Genomic DNA, 12964 nt, shown 5'->3' with positions numbered 1-12964 from the left:
GTCTAGGAATATAATATTTTATATACACAAGAATGACCCATATCTAGGCATAGATGTTAATGATGTTATATTAATAACATTACTTGTTACTCAATTATATTTTATCATTTATAATATATTCCTAGATATGGGTATATTCTTGCATGTATATCCCTATCATTTATATTCATAGCTGTACACGTATAGCTAATGTAAAATATTATAGTACAATATAATTAGTATCCATGCTTGGCTGTGTGGTATCTAGGAATATAATATGCTACAATATATATTATAGTCTGTGGATTCCCTGGTTCTTTCCCTTTTTTCATGCGCTTTGGGGTCTACAGGATCACCTATATTGCTCTTAACTGGCTCCTAACACTTGCAGCTCTGTGTTATGATAATTTACTCTAACCCAATCTCATGCTTCAGGGCTGAAGCCAGGCACCTGGAGGGGTCAGGAAGGATTTTTTCCCCCTAGTGGGAATCAATCTTGTTGTTGTCATCCCCCCCGCCGCCTTTCTCTGAAGTATCTGGGGCTGGTCAAAGCTGGAGTCAGGATACTGGCCAGGGGTGCTCCGAGCTAGCAGGGGTATAGATCATCTGGTCACCTCTCAATCGAATACCTGTCATGGCAGGGACCATGGGCATTGGTGAGGTCTCGGTTTCCCCCGTTCTCAAGAGTTTAGTTTCCTGAGCACTGAAAAGCTTTACTCTAACAAGGGAGGCAAGGAAATATCTTTTATTGGACCAACTTCCGTTCGGGAGGGAGACAAGCTTACATGATGGAGCTCTTCTTTAGGTCTTTAGGCTCAGTACATGGGTGACTAGATGGAATTCTCTGGCCTGTGACTCAGGAAGTCAGACTAGACGATCTAGTGATCTCTTAAACTCTAGGAAACTATCATATTCATAAACACATGTAAATAAATAGACTGTGATCATATATATAGAAATAGACACATATAGCTCCTATATTACATTATATTCCTAGATATGTATAGATCTATGCATATAGTATAATAAGTAATATAATTAATACAAATTCCTGGTTGTATTTGTAGATCTAGGAATATCACAGTTGCAGATTTCTGTGTAGATTTCTGTATATACCTGGGTCTATATTCGATTATATTCTTAGATCTACACATACCTATCAGGATTATATAATATGCACCAATATTTTCATAGATCTAGGAATACACTATCATAGATTTCTGTGCATATTTCTGTAGCTATTGAATCTGTAAAAGGTACATCTGTATGTATGTCTGTGAAATCTATACAATTAATAGCTATAGTGCTGGAGAGATCTGTGAAATACATAATATGTAGTTATGAAATCGATGATGTTCCTAGCTATATGGGTATGTGTCTGTAGAGATTTCTGTACATTTCTGTAGACAGTGATGAAATCTATAATTAACCAAGGAAGGATCAGATTTTTGTCCATAAATGTCGATTTCACCACACACACAAACCAATGGAAAAAAATTTCCCTTGGTGGTAATCGAAATTGACAGATAGGCAAAGTAAGAAACTACCTTTCGGGAGATTTATTTTTTTGGATATTTTGACACACGATATTGACGAGTTGTTTTAATGGTTTCAAAGCTTTAGCTGTTTGCATCTCAACACCTGCTGCCGTTCAATCATTATTTATCAGGCTCCTCCCTTATCTGACCTTCCCCACAACCATGACATTTTAAATTGATAAAAATTGGTGGTGGGGGGGAATGCGTAAAAATAAACAAGATGATTTGTCAGATTTTGGGGGGAAAATCCTACCCCACCTAGCTATAATAGTCCTGGCTATAAATATATATTTCAGTATGGACTATGAAATCTGATCTATTCCTAGCTGTATGGGTCTATTTCTCACTACAGCCGTGACATTGACATGTATAGCTGTATGTGTATATTTGTGTACACAGCTCTGAAATCTATAAGATCCCCAGCTATACGTGTCTGTTTCTATAGGGAGCTGTGCAGATACTGTGCAATCTTTGGGCAGATATACGTGTTTATTCCCCCTCACTTCTATTGTGTATTAACACACTCGCTCTTAGACAAGTATTAGCAATCCACAAACAATTTGCTCCCAAAAGCGGAGCAGGTTGCTAAGGAACTGCAGTGTTTCTATACCTATTACTTGTACAAACCCGAGGACTTAAATGCAAGAGAATTAATAGCTGTGGCTATTACCGGTTGTATGCTGTCTCCTGAACAGCCCACCCTCTGCTCTAACTGCTACATCCCACTCCGCTACCAGAGCCAGGAGAGAACCCAGGAGTCCTGGCTCCCTGCTCTAACCACCAGCCCCCACTCCCCTCCCAGAGCCTGGAGAGAACCCAGGAGTCCTGGCTCCCAGCCCCCCTGCTCTGACCACCAGCCCCCACTCCCCTCCCAGAGCCGGGAAGAGACCCCAGGAGTCCTGGCTCCCAGCCCCCCTGCTCTAACCACCAGCCCCTGCTCCCCTCCCAGAGCCAGGAGAGAACCCAGGAGTCCTGGCTCCCAGCCCCGCCTGCTCTAACCACCAGCCCCCACTCCCCTCCCAGAGCCAGGAGAGAACCCAGGAGTCCTGGCTCCCAACTCTAACCACCAGCCCCCACTCCCCTCCCAGAGCCAGGGAGAGAACCCAGGAGTCCTGGCTCCCAGCCCCCCTGCTCTGACCACCAGCCCCCACTCCCCTCCCAGAGCCAGGAGAGAACCCAGGAGTCCTGGCTCCCAGCCCCGCCTGCTCTAACCACCAGCCCCCACTCCCCTCCCAGAGCCAGGAGAGAACCCAGGAGTCCTGGCTCCCAACTCTAACCACCAGCCCCCACTCCCCTCCCAGAGCCAGGGAGAGAACCCAGGAGTCCTGGCTCCCAGCCCTCCCTGCTCTAACCACCAGCCCCCACTCCCCTCCCAGAGCCGGGAGAGAACCCAGGAGTCCTGGCTCCCAGCCCCCCCTACTCTAACCACTAGTCCCCACTCCCCTCCCAGAGCCGGGGAGAGAACCCAGGAGTCCTGGCTCCCAGCCCCCCCTGCTCTAACCACTAGCCCCCACTCCCCTCAGTGATGCTTGCATGCTAGTTTGTTATTGTAGGCTGTGCTGCGCAAGGTGGTTTGTTATAGTAGGGTCTCTAGCTAGGGGGAAAGAAGCTACAGACAGGAGATAAACTTCAGTCAAATATACGGTGTGAAATTTTCTGCGGCTAGCACCGCCCTCTAGTGACCATTTCCATCTCTGCAGTTGAAACGGTCACAGTAACAGAGTAGGGAAGAGAACCCAGGAGTCCTGGCTCCCCCAGCCCCACCCTGTGCCAACCGCTACACCCCACTCCCCTCCCAGAGCTGGGGAGAGAACCCAGGAGTCCTGGCTCCCAGCGCCCCCCTGTTCTAACCACTAGATCCCACTGCGCTCCCAGAGCCAGGGAGAGAACCCAGGAGTCCGGGCTCCCTCCCCCGGCAGCGGGCTCAGAGGTCTGGGGAACGCATTATCCATGCTATTGGCCTCCCTTCCTGTTGACAGCCCAGTTGTGTATTAGCCAGCTGTCAGAGGGGAGTGGGGTCTAGTGGTTAGAGCGCGGGGGGGGGGGCTGGGAGTCCGGACGCCTGGGTCCTCTCCCGGCTATGGGAGGGGAGTGGGGTCTAGTGGTTAGAGCAGGGGGGGCTGGGAGCCAGGACGCCTGGGTTCTCTCCCTAGCTCTGGGAGGGGAGTGGGGTCTAGTGGTTAGAGCAGGGTGTGTCTGGGAGGCGGGACGCCTGGGTTCTCTCCCCGGCTCTGGGCAAGGTCCCTCCCCTGGCACACCGGGAAGAAGGACTGTTCCCAGCCCTCACAGGGTTAACCCCCCCCCCCCTCCGCCCCCTTTGGGTGCCCCACGGAGCTCGGGTTTCCGATCAGCTGATGGCAGCGCGGTGACACCCTTCCCCTTGGGCGCTGCTAGGGCGCCCTGCCCGGCCCCACGGCCCAGCTCCCTCCCGCCGGGGGGTGCCTGCGCGCCAGGGCAGGGGGAGCCCCCCAGCCCCCCAGCCAGGGGATCGGGGGCAGGAGAAGCCAGGAGGCGGCGATGGACTTTGCCCCAGGAAGCCCGTGAGTGGAGGCGGCGGCAGTGCTGGAGCGTGGCAGAGAGCGGGTGGCCCTGGGGGGCAGGGTGACTGGCCATGGGGGGCACCGTGGGGCAGGGGGGCTCGGCAGGGGGGCGCCCTCCCCTGGCCGTGGGACCGGGCGCTGGGGGTCACCGTGCGGGGGGCTGGGCGGGGAGCTCCTGTCTTTGATGCCATGAATTTTGCGGATACAGACTAACACGGCTGCTACTCTGAAACCAGCGGTGACTCAGTTTCCCCCTAGACTCCGAATTTATCTCCCCCCCAACTCCCCCCCCCAACCCGGAACTGACTCCTGGGGCTTCATGAGCAGAAACTTTCCGTAAACATTGACATGGATGTTTTTATAAAGAGGCAATAAATAGACAGTGAAGGTATTTGCTTCCATTCCCAGCTGTGGGGGCTGGTGGTTAGAGCAGGGGGGGCTGGGAGCCAGGACTCCTGGGTTCTCTCCCCGGCTCTGGGAGGGGAGTGGGGGCTGGTGGTCAGAGCAGGGGGGGGGCTGGGAGCCAGGACTCCTGGGTTCTCTCCCCGGCTCTGGGAGGGGAGTGGGGGCTGGTGGTTAGAGCAGGGGGGGCTGGGAGCCAGGACTCCTGGGTTCTCTCCCAGGCTCTGGGAGGGGAGTGGGGGCTGGTGGGTTAGAGCAGGGGGGGCTGGGAGCCAGGACTCCTGGGTTCTCTCCCCGGCTCTGGGAGGGGAGTGGGGGCTGGTGGTTAGAGCAGGGGGGGCTGGGAGCCAGGACTCCTGGGTTCTCTCCCCGGCTCTGGGAGGGAAGTGGGGGCTGGTGGTTAGAGCGGGGGGGCTGGGAGCCAGGACTCCTGGGTTCTCTCCCCGGCTCTGGGAGGGAAGTGGGGGCTGGTGGTTAGAGCCGGGGGGCCTGGGAGAACGGGGGGCTCTCAGGTGCTGGGGCGTTGGGGCAAGGGCGCGGTGTTCGTCTCTGCGTCTCACGGCCTCGGTGCCCGGTCATGGAGTCGGGTGTTGGCGTCCGGTGCTGCTCTTTGGGGTCCTGGCAGCAGCGGGGGAAGTCGTTGGAGCCCTTTGCCAGTGGCCCCCTTTGTGACCGGATCTCCTGGCTTCCAACCCGCCCGTTCTCTCCTGCCTGCTCGATCCGTCCCGCCGAGCCTTCTGCAGCCTTCCCCTCCGCCCCCCTTGATCCCCTCCGGAAACCTCTCCAGATTCCCTACCCCTCCTGTCCCAGCCACTCAGCCTTCGTCTCCAGCACCCCCAACGGACGGCGGGCGGGGGGCTGGCTGGCCGGTGCCCCCTTCCCTGCGGTGTCTGTGATCCTGGCCTTCTCCCGCGGGCCCCTCTCTCTCCGAGGCTCGCTGCCCAGTGGGAACCAAGCCCAGCGCCCTCCACTGCCCGTCCCAGACAGCCAGTCTCTCTCCGGGCCCCCATGGGCCTTCTCCCCATGGCTCCGTGGCTCAGCTACGCGGCTCTGTGGCCTGCCTCCAGCTTCTCTCTCTCCGGGCCTGTGATCTCCTGGCGCTCGTCCCAGGGGTGCAGCCTGTCTCTCTCCGTGGCCCCGTGTCTCTCCGTGCCGTGGTGTCCCGCCGGGCCCTGCCCAGGCCCCTTGCTGTGTGTCTCTGCGTGGCTGCTCTCAGCGTCCAGCTCCGGCGCGGGGGGCTCTGCTCCCCCCCTCGCTGGGCTGGGGTCTCTGTGTGGTCAGTGCTGTCCTGCTCCTCCTTGACTTGGTGTTTTTTCTTCTCTTCCCCCCTTTTGTCTGTCGTTCGCTCTGCCCATCTGGCTGACCCCCTGCTCTGTCTCACTGCCTGTCCCCGCGAACTCCCCCTGCCCCACCGGCGGCCTATCTATCGCATCTATCTGTCTACCCCATCCGCCTCTTCCACCCCATCTATCTACCTATCTACCCCATCCGCCTCTTCCACCCCATCTATCTACCTACACCATCCACCTCCTCCACCCCATCTATCTACCTATCTATCTACCCCATCCACCTCCTCCACCCCATTTATCTACCTATCTACCCCATCCACCTCCTCCACCCCATCTATCTACCCCATCCACCTCCTCCACCCCATCTATCTACACCATCCACCTATCTACACCATCCACCTCCTCCACCCCATCTATCTATCTATCTACCCCATCCGCCTCTTCCACCCCATCTATCTACCTATCTACCCCATCCACCTCCTCCACCCCATCTATCTACCTACACCATCCACCTCCTCCACCCCATCTATCTACCTATCTATCTACCCCATCCACCTCCTCCACCCCATCTATCTACCTATCTATCTACCCCATCCACCTCCTCCACCCCATCTATCTACCTATCTATCTACCCCATCCACCTCCTCCACCCCATCTATCTACCTATCTATCTACCCCATCCACCTCCTCCACCCCATCTATCTACCCCATCCGCCTCCTCCACCCCATCTATCTACACCATCCACCTCCTCCACCCCATCTATCTACCTACACCATCCACCTCCTCCACCCCATCTATCTACCTATCTATCTACACCATCCACCTCCTCCACCCCATCTATCTATCTATCCCATCCACCTCCTCCACCCCATCTATCTATCTACCCCATCCACCTCCTCCACCCCATCTATCTATCTACCCCATCCACCTCCTCCACCCCATCTATCTACCTATCTACCCAATCCACCTCCTCCACCCCATCTATCTACCTACACCATCCACCTCCTCCACCCCATCTATCTATCTATCTACCCCATCCGCCTCTTCCACCCCATCTATCTACCTACACCATCCACCTCCTCCACCCCATCTATCTATCTATCTACCCCATCCACCTCCTCCACCCCATCTATCTACCCCATCCACCTCCTCCACCCTATCTATCTATCTACCCCATCCGCCTCCTCCACCCCATCTATCTACCTACACCATCCACCTCCTCCACCCCATCTATCTACCTATCTATCTACCCCATCCACCTCCTCCACCCCATCTATCTACCTACACCATCCACCTCCTCCACCCCATCTATCTATCTACCCCATCCGCCTCTTCCACCCCATCTATCTACCTACACCATCCACCTCCTCCACCCCATCTATCTATCTATCTATCTACCCCATCCACCTCCTCCACCCCATCTATCTATCTACCCCATCCGCCTCTTCCACCCCATCTATCTACCTACCCCATCCACCTCCTCCACCCCATCTACCTACCTATCTATCTACACCATCCACCTCCTCCACCCCATCTATCTACCTACCCCATCCACCTCCTCCACCCCATCTATCTATCTATCTACCCCATCCACCTCCTCCACCCCATCTATCTACCTACACCATCCACCTCCTCCACCCCATCTATCTATCTACCCCATCCACCTCCTCCACCCCATCTATCTACCTATCTATCTACCCCATCCACCTCCTCCACCCCATCTATCTACCTACACCATCCACCTCCTCCACCCCATCTATCTACCTATCTATCTACCCCATCCACCTCCTCCACCCCATCTATCTACCTACACCATCCACCTCCTCCACCCCATCTATCTATCTATCTATCTACCCCATCCGCCTCTTCTACCCCATCTATCTACCTATCTATCTACCCCATCCACCTCCTCCACCCCATTTATCTACCTACACCATCCACCTCCTCCACCCCATCTATCTACCTATCTATCTACCCCATCCACCTCCTCCACCCCATCTATCTACCTACACCATCCACCTCCTCCACCCCATCTATCTATCTACCCCATCCACCTCCTCCACCCAATCTATCTATCTATCTACCCCATCCACCTCCTCCACCCAATCTATCTATCTATCTACCCCATCCACCTCCTCCACCCAATCTATCTATCTATCTACCCCATCCACCTCCTCCACCCCATCTATCTACCCCATCCACCTCCTCCACCCCATCTATCTACACCATCCGCCTCCTCCACCCCATCTATCTACCCCATCCGCCTCCTCCACCCCATCTATCTACCTATCTACCCCATCCACCTCCTCCACCCCATCTATCTACCCCATCCACCTCCTCCACCCCATCTATCTATCTATCTATCTATCTATCTATCTATCCCATCCACCCCTGTATCTATCTATCGCTTGTCTACCCCATCAACCTCCTCCCTCTCTCTCTCTTTCCCCATCCACCCCCTCTCTCTCCCCCTCTCTCTCCCCCTCTATCTATCTATCTATCTATCTATCTATCTATCTATCTATCTATCCCCATCCACCCCCTCTATCTATCTATCCCCATCCACCCCCTCTATCTATCTATCTATCTATCTATCAATCCTGTCCCCATCAAACTGTTCTGTGTCTCTCTCCCCCCATTCCCCCCCGTCTATCCCCCCCATCTCTCCCCATCGCTGTCTCTCTGCTGCTCTCTATAGGTCCTCCGCGTCTCCCACTCTGCACCAGTATTGCTGTCCTGCTCAGTCGCTCCTCCACTCGCAGCTAGCTCCCCCCGCCCGGCAGGCAGAGTGCAGGTAAGCCAGGCAGCCACCCCCCAACTCACCCCCTGCCCCCAGCACGTCCCCTGCACCCCCTCGCCCCTGCACCTCCCCGCCCCGACACCTGCAGCTCCGTAGCTTCCCCTCAGCCAGACACCCAGCGTCTGCCAGGACGCCTGGGTTCTCTCCCCAGCGCAGAAAAGGGAGTGTGGTCTAGTGGTTAGAGCAGTGGGGTCCGGGAGCCAGGACGCCTGGGTTCTCTCCTCGACTCTGGCAGGGCAGTGGGGTCTTGTGGTTAGAGCAGTGCGGGAGGGGCTGGGAGCCCGGACACCAGGGTTCTCTCTCTGGATCTGGGACATGAGTTGGGGCTAGTGTCTAGTTCCCCTCTCCCCTTACACCTCTCCTCCCTCCAGTCCCCTCTTACACTCCCGCCATCCTGTGCCCCCATGCCCCTCCCCTGGGGAAGGGGAGGGGTACGGTGCCCCCTCCCCCGATGGGGGCGTGTTCTGTCGTGAGTGCTCTGGGTCTAACCTGTCTGTCTGTCCCTGTCTCTCTGTCTCCCCCCCAACCCCCCAGGGATGATTTGGAGGGTGAGGACGTCCACCAGTTCTGCTGCCCCGCTTCAGAGTGCAGCAGCCCGTCCTCTAGATAACCTGGAGGGGGCGCTGCTGAGACCTCCCTGCCATGCTCTCCTGCAGCCCCCACGGCTTCCCCCTCCCCGCCCGCCCCAGCGCCCGGGGTAAGGAGGGCTGGGGTCGTTCCAGAGACGCAACCGTCCCCCACATCCCACCTAGCTAGAGCCAGCCAACTGCCCCCGCACTTCCATTTGACCCTTTACCCCCCACAGTACCTTTGACCTTTCACCTCCAGCTTCTCTGACGTGACCTTTTGCTCCAAGAGTTTGATTTGACCTTTAACCTCTCCCAGAGATGGTCTTGGCCTTTGACCGTCCGTTTGTTGGCGTGACCTTTAGCCGTGTGACTTTTGTTTGACCCTCCTGCGTTGGGTTTGACCTTTAACCTCTTGTTCTTGAACATTCCCGTTCGCACGTAGAGTTGTGTTCGGGCGTGGTGAGTCGGTCAATTGACGGTCAACAGAGTCTATTGGGCGGTCCACTGGCTTGTCAAACAGTAGCAATCGACCGGTCCAACAGTGTCATGTGGTTGGTCAATTGGTTAGTCCAACAGCGTCAATTAGTTGGTCAAGGGACTGGTCAAACAATGTCAATTGGTCAAATAATGTCAGTTGGTTGGTCAAATAATGTGAAATGATCGGTCAGTTTGGTCAAACTATGTCAATTGGTCGGTCAGTTGACCGGTCCAACAGCGTCAATTGGTCGGTCAGTTGACTGGTCCAACAGTGTCAACCGGTTGGTCAAACAATGTCAACTGATCAATTGATTGACTGATCAAACAACATCAGTTGGTCAGTCAGTTGACTGACCGACCAACTGATGTTGTTTGATCAGTCAATCAATTGGTCAGTTGACTGACCGGTCAAATAACCTCGATTGGTTGGTCAGTTGACCACATATTATTTGACCACGGTCAAATATTGTCCCATATACCATCCGGAGTGGTCGGTAGGTGGTGGCCAATCTTTCTAATTGCGTCGCAGTGTCGCTCTTTCATTTTGTAGCTCTTTCTTTCATTGCGTTTTGCATTTTACTTAGTTAAAATAACGCGTCTGAGGCACGTGTGCTTGTGGAATTAGATGTAAATGGCTACGCTTAGGCTATGGGAGACCATGAAGTCTTACGCTTTTTTCTTACTCTTCTAATAAGTAAACACATCCAAATATTTGACCATATTTTGACGTTATTTGACTGGCCAACTGACTAATCATTTTTTGAATGGTCAAATGCCCAAATCTAGTTTTGTTTGAGCTTTCACTCCAACATCGGCTTTGACCTTTAACCTCATGCTGTTTGGGCATGGCCATTGGCTGCAGCATGGGGTTGACCTCTAACTTCCGCTGCTTGGACTTGACCTTTACGCCCCCGGTGGCTTGATATGATCTTAAGAACCTTTTCCTTTTTTTGGCTTGACGTTGACCCCTATATTGAATTTGACCCTTAACCTCTCGCTGCTTTGGCTTGAATGCTAGCACCAAGAGTTTTGTTTGACCTTTAGCTCCTTGTAGATTCGAACTTCGACCTTTCGTTCAGTTGTATTACCGTTAGCGCCTAGTCTACTTTGACCTTTAGTCCCCACGTTGGGTTTGACCTTTAACCTTCTGTTGCTTTGACATGGGTTTTAACCCCATAGGGGCATTGACCTCTGACCCCGTGCCATTTGCTTGCCCTTTGACCCCTTCGTTGACCTTTAACGTCCTGCAGCTTTGTTGTGACCTACAACTCCAATGTTGAGGTGGATCTTAAACCGCTCACTCTTTTGATATGAGTAGGTTTGTTTGACCTTTAACCCCCACCATTGGGGTTTGACCTCTGACCTCCTATATCTTTGGGCGGAGCTTTAACCCCATAAATTCTGTTTGCTTCTTATCACTGCACATTGGGGGTCAATCTTTGGCCTTCTCTGGCTTTGAGATGTCCCATAGTGTCATGCATTTTTCCGACCTTCAGCCCCCACTTGGGTTTGACCTTTGACCTCGAGCAGCCTTGTGGTGACTTGCAACTCCATGACAATTGTTTGACCTTCGACACCATTTGGGTTTGACCGCTTGACCCCTTTCCATTTCATGACTGCTGATCTTTGACCTCTTATCAGTTGTGTTTGACCTTTGACCCTGTGTGGCTTGTTTTTTGCCTGTGGACCCCAGCAATTTGAGACTGACCTTCGACCTCTCTGATATTGACCTTTAACCCTATCGGCTTGACTTTCAAACTCTGACCTTTGGCTACTTGATTTGACCTTGAAATGCCAGCAAGCCCCAGTTCGGGATTGGACCTTTGACCTCTGTCTACATCTGGAGTATTGCGTTCAGTTTTGGGCCCCCCACTACAGAAAGGATGTGGAGAAACTGGAGAGAGTCCAGCTGAGGGCAACGAAAATGATCAGGGGTCTGGGGCACATGACTTACGAGGAGAGGCTGAGGGAACTGGGGTTATTCAGTCTGCAGAAGAGAAGAGTGAGGGGGGATTTGATAGCAGCCTTCAACCACCTGAAGGGGGGTTCCAAAGAGGATGGAGCTCGGCTGTTCTCAGTGGTAGCAGAACAAGGAGCGATGGTCTCACGTTGCAATGGGGCAGGTCCAGGTTGGATATTAGGAAACACTATTTCACTAGGAGGGTGGTGAAGCACTGGAATGAGTTCCCTAGGGAGGTGGTGGAATCTCCTTCCTTAGAGGTTTTAAGGCCCGGCTTGACAAAGCCCTGGCTGGGATGATTTAGTTGGGGATTGGTCCTGCTTTGAGCAGGGGGTTGGACTAGATACCTCCTGAGGTCCCTTCCAACTCTGATATTCTATGTTTCTATGATACATTAATGACTCAGAATCTAGTCCTGTCCCCACTGCAGTCAGGGAGTGACTCTGGATTGAATCATAGAATCATAAAGAAACCTACGATTGACCCCGGTGGGCTGGATTAGAATCCAGCTCTGTCCCTGTTGCAGTTAGGAGTGACTCCAGATTGACCCCAGCAGGCTGAGATTAGGATCCAGCTCTGACCCCACTGCAGTCAGGGAGTGACTCTGGACTGACCCTGGCGGGCTGAGATTAGAATCTGGCCCTATCCCTGTTGCAGTTAGGAGTGAGTCTGGATTGACTTCGGATTGACCCTGGTGGGGTGAGATCAGAATCTGGCCCTGACCCCACTGCAGTCGGGAAGTGACTCCGGATTGATTTTGGATTGACCCTGGTGGGGTGAGATTAGAAATCCGTCACTGTTCCCTTTGCAGTCAGGAGTGACTCCGGATTGACCCCAATGGGCTGAGATCAGAATCCAGCCCTGTCCCCACTGCAGTCAGGGAGTGACTCTGGATTGACCCTGGCAGGCTGGATTAGAATCCGGGTCTGTCCCCGTTGCATTTAGGAGTGACTCCGGATTGACTCCGGATTGACCCCGGTGGGCTGAGATTAGAATCCAGCCCTGACCCCACTGCGGTCAGGGAGTGACTTTGGACTGACCCCGGCGGGCTGAGATTAGAATCTGGCCCTATCCCTGTTGCAGTTAGGAGTGAGTCTGGATTGACTTTGGATTGACCCCGGCGGGGTGAGATCAGAATCCGGCCCTGACCCTGTTGCACTCAGGAGTGACTCCGGATTGACCCCAATGGGCTGAGATCAGAATCCGGCCTTGTCCCCATTGCAGTCGGGGGGGATGACTTCAGATTTGCCTGGGGGGCTGAGATCCGACTCAGCGGCTGCTTTCGAATCCCTTGCGTCTCTGGAACAGACCCTGATGTCTCTGCCCCCCAACCTCCCTCCCCCAATCACGGTTTACACATTTTTCTATGCAGAAGCATAAGCCTTAATTCCCAGCGCCCCCCCTATGCC

General features: G+C 53.9%; 1 protein-coding gene across 1 annotated transcript in view; it reads left to right on the top strand.

The window, feature by feature from the left end:
* Positions 1 to 3871: 3871 nt before the first annotated feature.
* The window catches only part of LOC128829782 (IQ motif and SEC7 domain-containing protein 2-like), a gene marked incomplete at its 3' end in the record, with an annotated part of 29330 nt that continues 20237 nt past the window's right edge, over positions 3872 to 12964 (top strand). Inside the window, 1 exon segment of the mRNA XM_054015187.1 lies at positions 3872 to 4057. Within this exon segment, the coding sequence (XP_053871162.1) occupies positions 4035 to 4057 (23 nt within the window).

The sequence above is a fragment of the Malaclemys terrapin genome, unplaced genomic scaffold, assembly GCF_027887155.1.
Source record: "Malaclemys terrapin pileata isolate rMalTer1 unplaced genomic scaffold, rMalTer1.hap1 scaffold_82, whole genome shotgun sequence".
Taxonomy (NCBI): domain Eukaryota; kingdom Metazoa; phylum Chordata; order Testudines; family Emydidae; genus Malaclemys; species Malaclemys terrapin.
Note: the sequence above shows the minus strand (reverse complement) of the source record. Positions and strands in the feature narration are given on the sequence as shown.